Source organism: Pristis pectinata, chromosome X (assembly GCF_009764475.1).
Source record: "Pristis pectinata isolate sPriPec2 chromosome X, sPriPec2.1.pri, whole genome shotgun sequence".
NCBI lineage: Eukaryota > Metazoa > Chordata > Chondrichthyes > Rhinopristiformes > Pristidae > Pristis > Pristis pectinata.
In genome coordinates, this window is record NC_067450.1 from 11,531,365 (window position 1) to 11,549,696 (window position 18,332).

Consider the following 18,332-nt stretch of genomic DNA (forward strand, 5'->3'; position numbering starts at 1 on the left):
TACGTCAAACCATAAAAAAACCATAGAACCATACAGCACAAAACAGGCCCTTCGGCCCACCATGTTGTGCCGTCCATCAAACCACCCTCACACTATCTAACCCTTTCCTCCCACATATCCCTCTATCTCACATTCCTCCATGTGCCTATCCAACAAACTCTTGAACCTGTCCAATGCATCTGCCTCCACCACCAACCCAGGCAGTGCATTCCATGCACCAACCGCTCTCTGGGTGAAAAACCTCCCCCCCGACATCTCCTCTGAACCTCCCACCCATAACCTTAAAGCCATGCCCCCCTCGTCCTGAGCATTGGTGCCCTGGGAAGGAGGCGCTGGCTGTCTACTCTATCTATTCCTCTCAATATTTTATATACCTCTATCATGTCTCCTCTCACCCTCCTCCTTTCCAGTGAATAAAGCCCTAGCACCTTAAGCCTCTCCTCATATTCCATACGCTCTAATCCAGGCAGCATCCTGGTAAATCTCCTCTGCACCCTCTCCAACGCCTCCACATCCTTCCTATAATGCGGTGACCAAAACGGAACACAGTACTCTAAGTGTGGTCTAACTAGAGTTTTGTAAAGCTGCATCATCACTTCACGGCTCTTAAACTCAATCCCACGATTTATGAAAGCTAACATCCCATAGGCCTTCTTAACTGCTCTATCCACCTGTGAGGCAACTTTCAGTGAACTGTGAATATGAACCCCCAGATCCCTCTGCTCCTCAACACTGCCAAGTACCTTGCCATTTACCTTGTACTCTGCCCTGGAGTTTGTCCTTCCAAAGTGTACCACCTCACACTTCTCCGGATTGAACTCCATCTGCCACTTGTCAGCCCAGCTCTGCATCCTATCAATATCCCTCTAAGTTCTGACAGCCCTCCACACTATCCACAACACCGCCGATCTTAGTGTCGTCTGCAAACTTACTAACCCAGCCTTCCAACCCCTCATCCAAGTCATCTATAAATATCACAAAAAGTACAGGTCCCCGAACCGATCCCTGCGGGACACCACTAGTCACTGCCCTCCAATCCGAGGGCACTCCCTCCACCACAACCCTCTTTTCTTGGTACTTTAGAAAATGCAATTTTGTTAGTGAGGATAGAAAAAAAGGAAAAAGATAATTATTTGTCAAGATAAACAGGGGGGGGGGGGGTGGGTGGGGATGTGGTGAGGTGGTTTAAAAGGTTACCCAGAGTAGATAGAAATGTGGAGTGGACCTTACAGTCAAATCATCTGTGATCTTAAAGGGTGGAGCGAGTTCGAGGGGCCATGTTACCCATTCCTATCTCTAATTCTTATATAAAAAAAGGTACAACAGAGATACATTGGAGGCTCCCATGCACAGGATCACAAGAGGCTGCAAAAGGTTGTAGACTCTGCCAGCTCCATCACGGGCACAACCCTCCCCACCATCAAGGGCATCTTCAAGAGGCAGTGCCTCAAGGCAGCAGCATCCATCACTGAGGACCCTCACCACCCAGGACATGCCCTCTTCACGTTACTACCATCGGGGAGGAGGTACAGGTGCCTGAAGACCCACACTCAACGATTCAGGAACAGCTTCTTCCCCTCCACCATCAGATTTCTAAACGGTCCATGAACACTACCTCATTATTCCTCCTTTTGTTGTACTATTTTGTAATTTATAGTAATTTTTATGTCTTGCACTGTACTGCTGCCGCAAAACAACAAATTTCACGTCACACAAGTCAGTGAGAATAAATCTGATTGGAAGAAAGAGCACCAGCATCTCACCCCATCAGTTGCCCCACCAAATAGAAAAAGGCAACAACAGGTGCTCACTTGGGAGTTTAGAAGTAGATCAAGAGACTGAGGGAGACTCTCTGGGGAGATAAAAAGTTATTTCCTCTACCAGTAGTCTAGAACTATTTTGTATTTCATATTTGCTTAAGATGTAGAACGCTGTCATTTGGCCCATCTACTCCATGCCAGCTCTCAGAGCATCCTCATCAGTCCCAATGGCCTGACTTATTTCCCTATAATCACATGCTCATCAACTCCCTCCTAATTCTCTTGGTGGGTGGGGTAAAACAGCCATTTAGGACTGAGATAAAGAAAATGTATTTTATACAAGAGGTCATAATATTTCAGAATTCTCTACGTCAGCTGTGGACCAATTGGTTCCCTCAGTGCCCACGAATCTGAGTACATGGGGAATGGGCAAGAGAGTGGACAAGGCACGGGATCAGCCAAGATCACACTGTGTGGCAAAGACCTCATGGTCTATCTGTGCTTTTATTTTTCTTTTGTCCTTAAATGCAGGAAAATGTCAGTGAAAGAGAAACTCCACCTTGACAGTTCTGTGGACCTTGGCTGGATGTCTGCACAAGATTAGTATGCCATCACAGTGCTGAGTTTATATATGGGAGGAAAAGCCACCTACAAATTTAAAAAAAATTAACTGCAAACATTAGTATTGAAGTAGTGAATAAGCTATTTAAGAAAAAAAATCAGAGGGATTCAAATTACAGTGCACATTGTGAAGGATGGCATGCAAGTACAAATGCACAAAAATAATAAGCTCTGCAGCAGTAGATGTTTTATATACAAAAAGAGATTTGTAAATAAGGCAGGGCATAGTTCCCTTTTGATTATGGTACTTTTGGCTTGGCTACAACTGAATCAGTAACTTTACATTCACAATGAAACAATTAATTAATATTTACATTTTGTGCTAAATTTAACCAATAGAAATGTCAGCGAAGTACAGTGCACAACGGGCCAGTTATTTCAGATAAAGCAATGAAAACATGTGTTACCCCAGCTTATAATGACAATGCTGTCAAAGAGATGCAAGTGGGATGGGGCCCACAGCAGTCAACTGCACTACCTAATACTCATTAAAGAGCATCTATTTAAAGAGCAGGGGAAATGGAACTAAATGAAAGAACCCGCAGTAATTTTAGTCAATCGAATCAGGGTATTTCCACCAGGTATGTAAAAATGTAGAGTTGCACACAAATTAAGCATTTCATTTCACTCAGTCACTTTCAGCAATGCAGTCACAAGATTTGACTGATGAAGTTATACAATCATGCCCATTCTGAATGGGAGTAGCATTGTCAGAAAATGTAGCCGAGAGCAACAACATCTTTTCTTGCAGTTTAATTGTATATTTGACCTTTACAGAAGCTATGTCACTATTTTATCACAATACAATGGGATCAAATCTCATGCTAATTTGCAATGCTTTCCAACTCAAGGGTAGCTGGCTATCATTACACAATAAATCAAAACAAATTAATAATGCAGTTACAATGTACATTTAGTGGCAGCGTCATGGACTACTTTGACAACTTTTTACTACACTTCACAGCTATCTCAAATAAAGCATGACTAACAAGTCACACTTGGGGAACCTGGAACTAGCTATTAACTAAAGAACAAGTCATTCCTGCTAACACTGAAAGTCAATTGCAACAAACTACATACCATATTGATGCCCTTTCTTCGCTACAAAAAAAACATTCAGTGATGCATGTATGGTAGCCCACAAACAGGAGCACATATACAAGTAGTTATTGCCACAATACTTGCTGAACCACTGGAAAATAACACCTGTACCCGAGGCAGAAATGGGCACACAAAACTAAAAAAAGTTTTTGCACTGGGGCATAAAAACTGCAGAGACAAACCTGTCAACTTTGAATGCCAATTAGGATAGTCTAATACAACAACAAAACCTCTCAAGCAAGTTATCCACCACAGAAGCAAGAAAGATCCAGATTCATACATTAGCTCTCAATGCCATGAGTTGAGATATCTGTGCTTAGACATTTCATGCACCCCATTTGGGACAGGGGTGAATTCAAAGCAGCCGACATGTTCTGGCAAGGGATCAGGAGGAGGACAGGAATGCAGATACGGGAGTGGGACAGGAGGACAGAAGAGAAAGATAAGAAATAAAAGCAGGGGAAGGAGAGACAGACACAAAATGGGGGATCTGGGGGGCAAGCTAGAGATCAGGGTTTTTTTTTGGGGGGGGGGGTGCCACGAGGATTTGGGCAAGTTTCTCACATACTTTCACACCTTCCTATTTGGCACTGTCAGAGCAAGATCTAGTTATCTCAGGAATTCCCCATAATGGGCATCACTGGATAAATTGGTCCAGATTTTCATGCAATGTTGCTTTTGAAGAATGACATAATCCTGCATGTCCCTGACTTAGAAACTGCATCTGGGTTGACAGAGCAATTCATAACAAGTTTCCAGTCTAATTTCACAACTGGCAATGATTTCACCCACAAATGATTTTCAATCACAGTATGGAAAATAAAAATCTAGCACTATGCAATCCAAATTTCTCAGCATAAAATTGGTCTTGGTGCACCAAGCTTTTTTTGTAGTGGCGAGGAAAGGTGAAAGAGCTGGAAAGGAGGGAAGAAAATAGCTGGATGTCCTGGAATGTGTATTCTTCAACCATTGCATAGTAAACTTAAGCTCCAATCCACGAACAGATACCATGGCTTGATGCTGCTCTCAGAGGTTGAGCTCTCAAATCTAACCATCAATTCAAATTGATCTGGTAAATTGTAGGTTGGCATCAAAAAAACAAAACCAGCTTGTCATTAAAACCCCAATTAATTCACAAATATCAACAGAGAAGCGAATATGATACTTTTTGCCTATTCATGACTAAATGGCCTGGTGAACCACTGGCCAAATATCTCATGGACAAAAAAAGCAGCTTACTAGCATCTTTCATATATTAAAAACCTTCTGACACTCACATTCAAGGCTTCTAAACGGCACTGCATTCAAGAAAACACTTCTCCCAGAGCAGTCAACACCAGGAGTGGAAAAAGAAAACTGACTGCTACTCAGGGAAAACCCTTTTCAGGGCTTTCAGACTATCCACCCACGTGTGTCACTGGAAAGAAAGTAGAAAAAAAATTTTAAGAATGGCACCAGAACTAGGAGGTTACAATGGTAGGGAAAGATCAAATGGTTGGGCCATTCTACGCTTAAAGGGGGAAAAAAAATACTTGGAAGAGACTTGATAGAGGTCCTTAAAATGATGACTGTTAGGGCAGGGTAGATTGGAGAGCACCCAAAACAAGAGGCCATCAATACATGTCCAATAAGGAAATGAAGAAATAGGTGCTGAGAATGTGGAGCTCACTGCCACATGAAATAGCTGGGGCAAATAACACAAGTGTTTAGTGCATAAACAGTATAGGCAATGTTCCTGTGCTTTGTATTCTATGCATATCTACTGCCAGAATGGTAGTACAGGCAACCCCCGCATTACTGCCATTTGGGTAACAGAAATTCACCCTTAGAGAATTCACAAATCACTACCCAAAGATTTGCAATATGGAATAAAATTCATTCTCATGGAATTTGTGAAAAAAAATCTAAATAAATAAACAAAATTTTTTTTTCAAACTCACACCTCTTGACAACATGTACAGATGATGCAGGCTTTGCATTACAGAAAACAGTGATGCAGATTGTTTTCTAGGAATGCAACCCCCCTGTACAGTGGATCAGGATGGTTCTCACCAACATGCTGCCTCAGCAGTGAGTAAATGCACACTTCCCACATCACATTCCTGACCTCAGCTATTTTATGGTGGGAATTGTCAAGTGGAAGTCAGGTGCCTCCAACACTAAAAGAATATCACCAAGCACTTGTCACTTCATGGATACAGATGTGGGCTCAATAGCCCTTAATACAATTAAAGATCCATTGATTTCAGGAAAACTAACTTGAAAATGAGTCATTTGCACAAGAACCCTTAGGTTACAGAAAAATTGGCACAAAGGAATGAGAACACCCAACTGTGCCATATGCAATGAATCAATACTTGTGCTTTATTTACAACAAATGGCATTCAGACACTGTTACATAATATAAAGAATCAATAGAAAGGGGAAAAGTGGAAACTGCATACGTTCTCTCCAAAATTTCCATAGAAATTACAATGTGCATCACGCAACGAAAACCAAACACTTGTTCTAACTGGTGTTTATGCTCCCCAGGAGCCTCTTCATCTAATTCCATCAGCAAGAACTGTCTGTTACCTTTACACTTTTATAATGAAGTGCATTAATGCTCTCTGCCTCAACCACTTGCTGTATAACGAGTCCACATTAACCAATCGCTTGTAAATGTGGTTTCTCCAGAATTCCCTACTGGATTTATAAGTGACCATCTTTTATTGATGGTGTCAAGTTCTCACCTACAACCATTGATATCTTGAAGGTGGTTTGTCAGGTTCCTCCTCAAACTTCCTCTTAAAAGGAAAGGGTACTACCATCGGGCAGGAGGTACAGAAGCCTGAAGTCCCACACCACCAGGTTCAAGAACAGCTACTGCCCTTCAACCATTCAGTGCTTGAACCATCCTGCACAACCCCCCAATCACCACCTCAGTAATAGCAACACTATGACCACTTTCATTACTGCACTAAAATGGAATTTGTTTTTTTTTGTTCTAATTGTGTTCTTTATTGTAAAAATTGTGTATAATATGTTTAATTTATGTCTTTTCTTATGAATACTGCTTATCTGACGCTACGTGCCTGTGATGCTGCTGCAAGTAAGTTTTTCATTGCACCTGTGCAGACACGGACTTGTGCGTGTGACAATAAACTCCACTTTAACTTTGAGTAATACATTAGACCAACAACTTCATACATTCTTGAAAGTGAACTCAGTCTGCATAGTGATACGCATAGTTTCTTTTCTCTCCGTACCAAAATTTAACATATCACAAATTTTTCGTCGTGCAAGTAATCTTGCCACATTGACTTTTCATGCACATATCTCAACTGTTCTGGAAATAAACAGGTGCAAAACTATTTCAGCTGTGGTTTCTGTAATTTGCATACACCGGGACACAAATTTAATTTTGGTTCCTCTGTGAAAGAACCAAACTAAATATTCTGCTGATGCCACCCACATTCAAGCAGGTACCGGATGCTGGGCAAGCTTAGAAAATGAGAGTCAAAAGTCAGTCTTGTCAGTCCATGAAACTGAATGTGAAAATAACACTATTTATTTTGGAATACAATTTGCAAGGTATTTACATACTTCTAGGATAGATTTTGAAATCATTCTGAAACCCACATCCTCTGTGAAATTATAAGTCACTAAAGATTTCCATCTAATCTATTATTTAGACATTTGCAACCCCCAAAAGTGAATTGCAAGTGCATGCATGTTTCAGAAGCACTACAGCTCTGCCTTCAATACTATAATTCCAAGCAAAATCATCTTCAAACTCCTAAACCTGGGACTCAACACCTCCCTTTGCAACTGGATCCTTGACTTCCTGACCAACAGACTGCAATGCAAGGACAGGCAGCAACAGCCCCGCCACAATTATCCTCAACACTGGTGCCCCACAAGGCTGCGTCCTCAGCCCCCTACTCTACTCCCTGTACACTCACAACTGCGTGGCCAGATTCTGTTCCAACTCCATCTACAAGTTTGCAGATGACACCACTACAGCGGGCCGAATCACAAATAATGACAAGTCGGAGTACAGGAAGGAGATAAAAAGCCTAGTGGCATGGTGTCATGGCAACAACCTTTCCCTCAATGTCAGCAAAACAAAGAGCTGCTCATTGACTTCAGGAAGGGTGGGGGCAGTGCACATGCTCCTGTTTACATCAACTGCGCTGACGTCGAGAGCTTCAAGTTCCTAGGGGTGAACGTCAATAGCCTGCCCTGGTCCAACCATGTAGACACCATGGCCAAGAAAGCTCACCAGCACCTCTACTTCCTCAGGAGACTAAAAAAATTTGGCACGTCCCCTTTGACCCTCACCAATTTTTATAGATGTACTATAGAAAGCATCCTATCTGGATACATCACAGCTTGGTACAGCAACTGTTCAGCCCAAGACCCAAGAAACTGCAGAGTTGTGGATACAGCCCAGCACATCAAGGAAACCAGCCTCCCCTCCATGGACTCTGTCTACACTTCCCACTGCCTCAGTAAAGCAGCCAATGTAATCAAGGACCCCTCCCACCCCAGTCATTTTCACTTCTTCCCCCTCCCATTGGGTAGAAGATACAAAAGTCTGAAAGCACGTACCACCAGGCTCAGGGACAGCTTGTATCCCACTGTTGTAAGATTACTGAATGGTCCTCTAGTCTGATAAGGTGGACTCTTGACCTCAATCTACCTCATTACGGCATATTTTAGTTAATTACAGAAAAGTTATGATCGAGGATCAGATTTTTCTTTTTCAGTCACAAGCCCAAATGAATTAGTTCAATATACTAAAACTGACAAACATCATCAATAATTAAAAACTGAAGCAGTGTAGTGAGAGAAAAAGTCCTGAACTTTTGGAAAGAGTTCCGGAAGTCATTTATATTAAATATTGCTGTTCATGTTAAAACAAAGAGTCTTGCATTTCAGTCTCAGGTCTGAGTAATCTACAAAACAAGGAAGTCCAATTAGGCATAGCAAGGTCCACAGATAGGAATTTAGTGATTGGATAATCTGCATTTTCCATTGGTTTTTAAAAAGTGATATTAAATAAAAAAAGAAAATGCCAGAGATACACAGTAGGTCAGTCTGCATCCACAGAAAGAGAAACAGTTCACGTTTCAGGTCAAAGGACCTTTGTCAGGACTGGGGAAAAGAGAAAACAAGTTGGTTTCCAATGAAGGTTGATGTCCTTTTATTTCAACTTTCAACTAGCAAAATGAGTTGTTGTTTAAGGGATGAACTACAATCATCAAGCCAAGGTGTCCTGTTGAATGGTAGTGTTGAAGATCAATACTCGAGTGCAGTACTGAGGGCATGTGACTTAAATAAACAATGTCTTTCAAATCAGGCATTAAAATGGCACCCTCATCTACACTTGGATGGATGCAAAAGATGGGTCAGTACTCTCCAAGGAGGGGAATTCTCCCAGCACTACAGCTAAAGGCTATGCTGGCACATTAGGTGAATTTTGTCATTGATATCTGCCTTCTCCGAGATGTGGGAAATGATCCACATTTTCCATGGACTTGTGGATTTTGATTGCCATTGCTGTGTGCTTGCTGTCTGACATATTTCCTACATTACAACAGTGATAATACTTCAAAAAGTACTTCACTGTCTGCAACACATTTCAGGTATGGAGTAGTCATGAAATGCTAGTCTTTTGTTCTCCCTCCGTTTGCCCTCTCCATTTTTCAACTAATTACAATGAAAACCATCAAAAAGTCAGATTAAGGGTGAGATAACAAAATTTCAGTTTATAAATTTAATAAATAACATCTTCCTATTGTTGTTGGGTCATTTCTATTCAATCAAGCCAGCATGAGGCTACAAAATAGCTCCACAACAGTATATACATTTTGAATTAAATCAGACCCAGTAACTTTTATTTTAAATAAAGATACTGTAACAAAGTTGAAGCTCACTCCCAATAATACATATAACAATGGAACACCCACTCTGCTAAAAATGAAGAGCTTGCATAAATAAATCCTGCATATTTTAACTAAAGCCTCGTCAAGTATGACAAAGTCTCCACTGAACATCTCATAATATACAAGTATCATCACTGCTAAGGGACCAAAAAATTTAACCCAACAATATATTCCCTACTTTGAGTCCACAATTTCAGACTCCAGAATTTACCCAATGTAGCTTTTACAAAATAGAATATTTATTCATTCGTTACATTTGTTGCAAATTAATTTTATTTTAAATGAAAATATTACAGTAAGTGCACATCAGTTCTTACCCCTCTCATTTCATTCAGAAAATGCAGTGTTGTCCAGTAACCAATTCTAGTCTGTACAAATGATGCAAAGCCATAACACTTTAAATGAGACTGCAACAATTTCAGCCATCTCCAAGAGAGTCACTTAACATTCACAGCAAGTCCTACAAATAAAACTTTGTAAACTATTGTTCTGAGGTAGTTATACTTGGTGGGGTGCAAGCAATTTGTAGGCACCCTGAATTCCATCACAAGGCATCTACAAAAAAAGGTTCTTTAAATACTTTGAAGCATTGTTACCAAAATAAGGAACAATCATTTAGTAAAGAAAAAAATTCAAGCGGAGCAAAAATCAAATTGAGCCCAAAAGGTTTCAATGTATAACACTGCTGAAGTTTTCAATGTTCAAAGGATAATTAAGGTCTGATTAGACCAAGTATTAACTTAGAAGTGTATATATTATTGTAAATCTTTCCAAAATTTGCTGATGCAGGAATGGGATTTGAAATGAACAAGGCTAGAAATGAAAGCCAAAGACCAAAATGGGTGGAAGAAGGTGCTGTACAAGACATTTCCTTTTGTTGTTAAATTCCACTTCAGAACCCAATTTGCATTTTTCAACACCTTCCTCTTTAGTATCTGTGGAGCAAGGAATTGATCCAATTCCCCTGGTGTATGTATCAATTGCATTTCTATTGCACTGGAGTACAAATGACAAGAACTGGTCAAATCTGAAGATATTTCCTGTTTCACCCACCTTCCCAATCCTCCAATTATTTTTTTCCACTTGCTTAGAAGAGCAACAGCGTCTTCTAAATGCAACCAATTAAAATGTATTTTGCCTTCAATAAAAGAGTGGATTCAAATCCCAATGCAGAAATGTGAGTACATAATTTAAGAGCTGACACTCCAGTGCAGCACTTTGAGTCATGCAAAGAGGTGCTGACTACAAATGGAAATTTACTTCACCACAGGTTGTGAAAAGTAATGTTGTAAATTATTCCCAGCAGAGGGAGCACAGTACTTTTATAATTTTGTGCCAATATATTATCTGCATTCAAAGAACAGCAGTGGTATTCTGCTTGGTGCCCTGGTCTCCACCAACTTCACTTTAAAAAAACACATTATATTGTTTTTGCCTCACGGCTGCCTGTGGGAATTTGGTGTGTGCAAATTGGCAGCAAAGCTTCCTTCATTGCAACAGTGAAAACACTTCAAAAGTACCTCATTAGCTGTCAAGTATTTTGGGACATGAGGTAGTGAATGGCACTACAGAATAATCACATTCTCTGTTGTGGGGCACACTAAGAACACAAACACTTCTGCTGCTCCATGACAAGATATTAGAAAACCATGGTAGCAGCCCTCCTTTGTTTGAAAATTGCCAGCATTTAAATTGTCTCCACTAAGTTATTAAACTAGTTATAATAAATATATTAAGCTTGCCAAGTCTACACACACGGTTGTACAAAATGTCGATTAGGCCACACTTGGAGTTCTGGTTGCCACACCACAGGAAGGTATGTGATTAAGCTAGAAAGGGTGCAGAAAAGATTCACAAGGACATTGACTAGATTGGAGGGCTTGAGTTACAGACAGAGATCAGATAGGATGGGTGTGTTTTCCCTGAAGCAAAGGGGGCTGAGAGGTGACAATGACGTGGGTACATTAAAATTATGAGGGACATTGAAGCTAATCGGTTTATTATTGTCACATGTACCGAGATACAGTGAAAAACTTAGTTTTGCATGCCATCCAGATAGATCATTCCATAAGTACGTGGAGGTAGTACAAAAAGAAAAGCAACAACAGAATACAGAATATAGTTACTGAGAATGTGCAGTGCAGGTAGACAAATAAGATGCAATGGCCATGACGAGGTAGATCGAGAGACCAAGAGTTCATCTTTATCATTCAAGAGTCTGATAACAGTGGGATAGAAGCTGCCCTTGAGCCTAGTGATGTGTTTTCAAGCTTTTGTATCTTCTGCCCGATGGAAGGGGGGAGAAGAGAGAATAACTGGGGTGGGAGAGGGTCTTTGATTACATTGGCTGCTTTCCCAAGGCAGCAGTAAGTGAAGACAATAAATGGAGGGGAGGTTGGTTTACGTGATAGACTGGGCTGCGTTTACAACTCTCTGCAATTTCTTGCAGTTTTAGGTAGAGCAGCTGCCATACCAAGTTGTGATACATTGGATAGGATGCTTTCTATGGTGCATCTATAAAAATTGGTGAGGATCATCGGGGACATGCTGAATTTCCTTAGCCTTCTGAGGAAGTAGAAGCATTGGTGTGCTTTCTTGGCTATAGTGTCTATGTGGCTGGACCAGGACAAGCTGTTGGTGACATTTCCACCTGGGAACTTGAAGCTCTTAACCATCTCCACCTCAGCACCACTAATACAGACAGGGGTGTGTATTCCACCCTGCTTCCTGAAGTCAACGATTTGCTCTTCTGTTTCCCATGGTAGGGGTGTCTAAAACTAGAAGGCATAGGTTTAAGGTGAGAGGGAGATGGTTTAAAGGAGATCCAAGGGGTACATTTTTCCCCCCACACAAAGAGTAGTTGGTATTTGGAATGAGCTGCCAGAGGTGGGGAAACAGGAACATACAAGATGCATCTGGACAGGTACCTGAATGAGCAGAGCATAGAGAGATATAGAATTAACGCAGGCAAGTGGGATTAGTTTAGATAGGCACGATGGTCGGCATGGACACAGTGGGCCGAAGAGCCTATTTCTATGCTGTACAATTCGATGACAAACAAACCAGCCCCTTCTTATGCTTCGCCCCATTTATTTGCTCATTACTATAATTTTGTCACTGCTTAACTGCATGCAGCTTTGCACATTTTGAAAGTTGTCAACCATTATATCACACCTGCAGCATCAGTCACACAGAGGGAAATTAGCTTTGCCTTGACTCACTGAGACAAATTACAGATGATTTAATTAAATGCACACTCACACACTCTCTCGGGAATAATTTATAACATTCTTTTTCACAACCTGCAATCAAGATCATTATGTACAAGGGAAATAGCTCAGACATCCCTTTACAGGGTGGATAGGAACGGACACTAAAGTAGGACCAGAAACCAGGAGAAAATTGCCATAAGGATGCAAAGCACAAATCAGGGATGGGGGAGATAAAATGGTATCTGAAGGTAGAAAGGAGATGGTACAGTTGAAACGCCAGGGCAAGCAACTTGGAGGGCAGGGTGATAATGTTGAGAGGATCTGTCAATAGTAGAATGGGTGGTGAAGAAGATATGTAACACTAGAACAAGAGATCAAAAGAAAGTAGGAAGGGCAAAAACTACGAGCAAAAAGAAAACAAGGTGAGGTTTAGTTTCCCCCCCCCCCTGAATGTGAATAGTCCAGGATTAAGAGAGGAGGAAGCAATTTCAGTTTACAAGGATAGATTGATGCATTTTTTTTGATAACATCAACTGAGCTGGAAGACAACTACAGCATCTATTGGACTTAGGCACTGTATCTATTGAACTAAGGTACACTATCTACCTTGCATGCGCTTTTAAATCCATTTGTCAGAGACTCTTATTAACTATTTACTTCCCCTTTATCACTGGACACCCTCTGGTGTGTAACTCATGTGGCCAATTTTCATTTGTGAATATATATGGCCAAATGCCAGTGGACTTTCAGTCACCTGTACTACCTGACATTGACACAAATAACTCACTATGTTAAATGACACGTCTTTTGTATTACAAGGACACATTATTTCCAACTTCAAGTTATCTTTCCAAGAGGTGTACTGAATTGCAATAGTCAGAGATTTACTGCTCTCAAATTTTCACAAAAGGTGTGACATCGAGCACAGTAGGAATAATGGATGCCATACCATCAATTTACTTGCTAGATACACCCTGAAAAAAAAGCGTAAAGCAGAGTAACGAGATAGTCCCACTGCTCCAGCAAATTCCTTATCTATCATACAAAGTAAACACAAGATAACTCATTATACTTTTAGCTGCAACTTGTGCTGTTCTACTGGTGACATTAAAAAGCACACAGTATCTGGAACAATCTCAAATTGTCCGAACCCCAAACACACACACACAAATATCCAGAGGGAAAGAGCACAAAGTACGCCCTATTCTGCAATATTTTAGCTTTGTTGATCAGACATTTCCAAAGGGAACAATGAGTTTACATTTTTTTTTAAAAAGTAAAAAGATATTTGGATTTTCTGAAGTGATTTTGTAACCTCAAGACATCAAAATGATTTACAGCCAATGTAGTAACTGTACTATAGTTTAAATTAACATACAGTGGCATGCAAAAGTTTGGGTACCCCTGGTCAAAATTTCTGTTACTGTGAATAGCTAAGCAAGTAAAAGATGACCCGATTTCTAAAAGCCATAAAGTTAAAGATGACACATTTCTTTAATATTTTAAGCAAGATCACTTTTTTATTTTCCATCTTTTACAGTTTCAAAATAACAAAAAGGAAAAGGGCCCAAAGCAAAAGTTTGGGCACCCAGCATGGTCAGTACTTAGTAACACCCCCTTTGGCAAGTGTCACAGCTTGTAAACGTTTTCTGTTTCTAGCTAAGAGTCTTTCAATTCTTGTTTGGGGGATTTTCACCCATTCTTCCTTGCAAAAGGCTTCTAGTTCTGTGAGATTCTTGGGCCGTCTTGCATGCACTGCTCTTTTGAGGTCTATCCACAGATTTTCGATGATGTTTAGGTTGGGGGGACTGAGGGCCATGGCAAAACCTTCAGTTTGTGCCTCTTGAGGTAGTCCATTGTGGATTTTGAGGTGTGTTTGGGATCGTTATCCTGTTGTAGAAGCCATCTTCTTTTCATCTTCAGCTTTTTTTTAAACAGACGGTGTGATGTTCACTTCCAGAATTTGCTGGTATTTAACTGAACTCATTCTTCCCTCTACCAGTGAAATGTTCCCTGTGCCACTGGTTGCAACACAAGCCCAAAGCATGATCGATCCACCCCCGTGCTTAACAGTTGGAGAGGTGTTCTTTTCATGAAATTCTGCACTCTTTTTTCTCCAAACTTTCCTGCGTCCTCACCACAAAATTTAGCGTCAGAAGTTTGCAAAAGAACATCTAAACAAGCCTGATGTATTTTGGAAACAAATCCTGTAGACTAATGAAGTTAAAGTAGAACTTTTTGGCTGCAATGAGCAAAGGTATGTTTGGAGCAGAAAGGGTGCAGAATTTCATGACAAGAACACCTCTCCAACTGTTAAGTACAGGGACGGATCGATCACTCTTTGGGCTTGTGTTACAGCCAGTGGCACGGGGAACATTTCACTGGTAGAGGGAAGAATGAATTCAATTAAATACCAGCAAATTCTGGAAGCAAATATCACACCGTCTGAAAAAAAAGCTGAAGATGAAAAGAGGATGGCTTCTACAACAGGATAACGATCCTAAACACACCTCAAAATCCACAATGGACTACCTCAAGAAGCACAAACTGAAGGTTTTGCCATGGCCCTCACAGTCCCCCGACCTAAACATCATCGAAAATCTGTGGATAGACCTCAAAAGAGCAGTGCATGCAAGACGGCCCAAGAATCTCACAGAACTAGAAGCCTTTTGCAAGGAAGAATGGGCGAAAATCCCCCAAACAAGAATTGAAAGACTCTTAGCTGGCTACAGAAAACGTTTACAAGCTGTGACACTTGCCAAAGTGGGTGTTACTAAGTACTGACCATGCTGGGTGCCCAAACTTTTGCTTTGGGCCCTTCTCCTTTTTTGTTATTTTGAAACTGTAAAAGATGGAAATAAAGTGATCTTGCTTAAAATATTAAAGAAATGTGTCATCTTTAACTTTATGACTTTTGGAAATCGGGTCATCTTTTACTCGCAGTAACAGAAATTTTGACTGGGGTGCCCAAACTTTTGCATGCCACTGTACGTTTGTCCCTGTCTTGTAATGTACTGTGCTGCTGCAAAAGCTAAATTTTCATGTCATTTATACTCTGTGTGTGTATGTATGCCTATGACAACAACCAACTTGAACTTCTCAGTAGCCATAACCACTTTGGCATTTTCTCTTCTACAAAACAAAGACTGTAGTAAAGGAAGTTTTAGAAAAATATTTGGCTTCACGATGGAATATCAGCCTCAAAATCCCATGGTGACTCATTGGATCCAAGAAATAGTACCAGAAATTAATGTATTTCACCTCAGCTCATCCTTCTCAATTCAGATTAAAATGCACCACACAACGTAAAGCACGCTCAACATGAAATACTAAACTGGTATCCCATTCACGAAGAGATAACGAACAGAACCGCCCCCGCCCTCGCCACCACCACTTTTTGCTTAAAATATATTAATCCCAATGTCACACCATCACTACCTGCCCGTGATGGGTGCGTGACAGAAGCTCACACGTAGCTTTCTTTCGATCATCCCACAATGAAGTGAACTGGGCAATGAAGTGAATCAAGCAGGGCACTTGAAAGGATAAGTGCACACAACACCTCGAGCACCTCTGGCGCTGCGTGAAAGGGGCGAGATTTTACACTCAAAGACAACGGTGCCCGATCACTACAGACCGCCCCCGTGACAACACTGGCCAACTCACCTGCCCTTTAATGATGGGGTCAGAGAGGATCTCGATGCCGTATTTCATCTCGTTAAGCTCTTCGATGTTGAGGAAAGCTGAGATACATAAAAACTGCATTGAACATACGATGACAACCAGGAGCCTCCTTGTTATGGCGGCCATCTTGAAACATCGCGGAGGCGTGCGACTTCTCACCCTAACTTTATCAGAACGGATCCCGCCTCCCCTCGTAAGCTATTGGTCAACAAGAGCCAATCATGCCGTGACGCGCCACCATACCGAACATAATTGCTAACTATCACGTCACTCAGATGATACAACCCTGTGAACGGGAATCTGAGAAGCAACCTAACCTGATTATACAAGCTTCACCACGCTGATTGATCGGAGATCTTGTCATTTTCTGTCACATGCTCTGAAATTTGATTGGATAATACTGTTGTCACTCATGATACTGGCCTTCTCCTGACTGTTATAACGGGTCAAGAATGATATTGGGTGAATACCTTTGTCTCGTCTTACTGGATATTGACCGGAAGATTTGCCACTATGCGCACAACGATTGGTTTACTAGAATGTCAATCATGGTGATTACTCCGTTGACTTTCGTCGATCACGTTGTACTGCGGTGGTGACTCGAGTACATTTTCTTCAGAAAAGTACGTGTTGAAAACACATTTAGTTCTATTAATAGGTTTTTAGGTCACCGAATAATCTGCAATGGTCCTCTCTGGACATTTTTCTAATATATGATGCTAATGTTCAAAATTGCGTCTAAAAGAATACTATTTTTACTTGTGACATTTTTACCAGCAAAACTGCAATTGAAAATGTACTGTCACTTATAGAAACCCCTTAATTTAAAGTCAGAGACAATCTGAGGGAAGCTATTCAGCCCATCTAGTCTGCGCCAGCTCTTCAATACCTCTATCCACTTAATCTCACTCCCCTGCTCTTTCCCTATTACCCCTGTAAATTGTTCCCCTTCAAGTATTTATCAGTACTTCGAATGTTCCCATTGAATCTGTTTCTACTACCTTGGCCCTTGCACCCAAGTAGTCTCTTGCAGGGTATGATTTTATAATGGGGGAATGCAGAATAGTGTGGACTATAAAACAAGCAGGGCATACTTTAGGATACAATGTCTAGGATATACACTGGAAATGGTCATTGCCCTACTCTGGACTTGTTCCAAGGCATCAGTGGACTTTTGGCCGTGGAGGATGCTAGGAGATGGCTGTGGTGGTTGGGTAAGGGGTGGATGACAAAAACATGTATTACTCTTGGCAAGATAGGGAAATGTACTGGATACCTTCAGGGGCGTATGCTTCTGCTGGTTCTTCATCCGATTTTCATCCTGACAAAATGTCTGGCCCAGGTGGGCAATACAGCATGCCTTGGCATACTGGTGCACAAATACAAGTGAGGTGATGGCATAAGATGTTGGAGGTCCTGGCACTTTTGCCACTATTATACATCAACTCTATGTAATGCATGAAGACATAAAAGAGTACAAGAAAATAGGAGTAGGCCACTTGGACCTTCAAGCCTCCCCTGCCATTCTAATGCTGGCCTCAATTCCTGTCACTCCTATGCTGGCACAGCCCTGTCAAGAGCATATCCTCTCTGTAAAGGTGATTCATTGAAAGGGACCTGGTGCCTGTACAGTTTCCCCTTATACGTTTTGAGAGTCTCGGGGGATGAGCTACCGGCCTCTGGTATTCAGCTCCACAAACTGCAAGACATTTCACAAATCAACACATTCACATATGGAATCTCTCCTGTTTGAAATCTTGATGGAGAAAGAGAAAAATAGAAGGGACCAAGGAAATATCAGACCAGTATTAGGCTCCACAATGAGTCAATAGACCCTGAAGATCTTATGCGGATCTAGAAGAGGAACTTTGACTTCATGTTTCTATTTCTTATGTTCCTATCAACTTCAGTTCAGCAAGGGAGCCTTGGGTGAGTACATTGCTCACAGCATGATGGTAAGTAGTGTAAGTGGCTGCCAAAATTAGTGAACCCATGATCTGTCATGCCACTGACTTCAGTCTAAC

The 18,332-nt window shown here is 41.2% G+C and overlaps 1 protein-coding gene across 2 annotated transcripts in view; it reads right to left on the reverse strand.

Annotated features, from left to right (window-relative positions):
- Positions 1-16,452, reverse strand: part of os9 (OS9 endoplasmic reticulum lectin) — a 55,241-nt gene extending 38,789 nt beyond the window's left edge. For both annotated transcript variants that reach the window (XM_052009648.1, XM_052009646.1), the window contains exon 1: positions 16,291-16,452. In XM_052009648.1, coding sequence (XP_051865608.1) covers positions 16,291-16,434 — 144 coding nt within the window. In that variant the 5' untranslated portion in view covers positions 16,435-16,452. The remainder of the gene's footprint in view (positions 1-16,290) is intronic.
- Between the last annotated feature and the right edge of the window lie 1,880 nt (positions 16,453-18,332).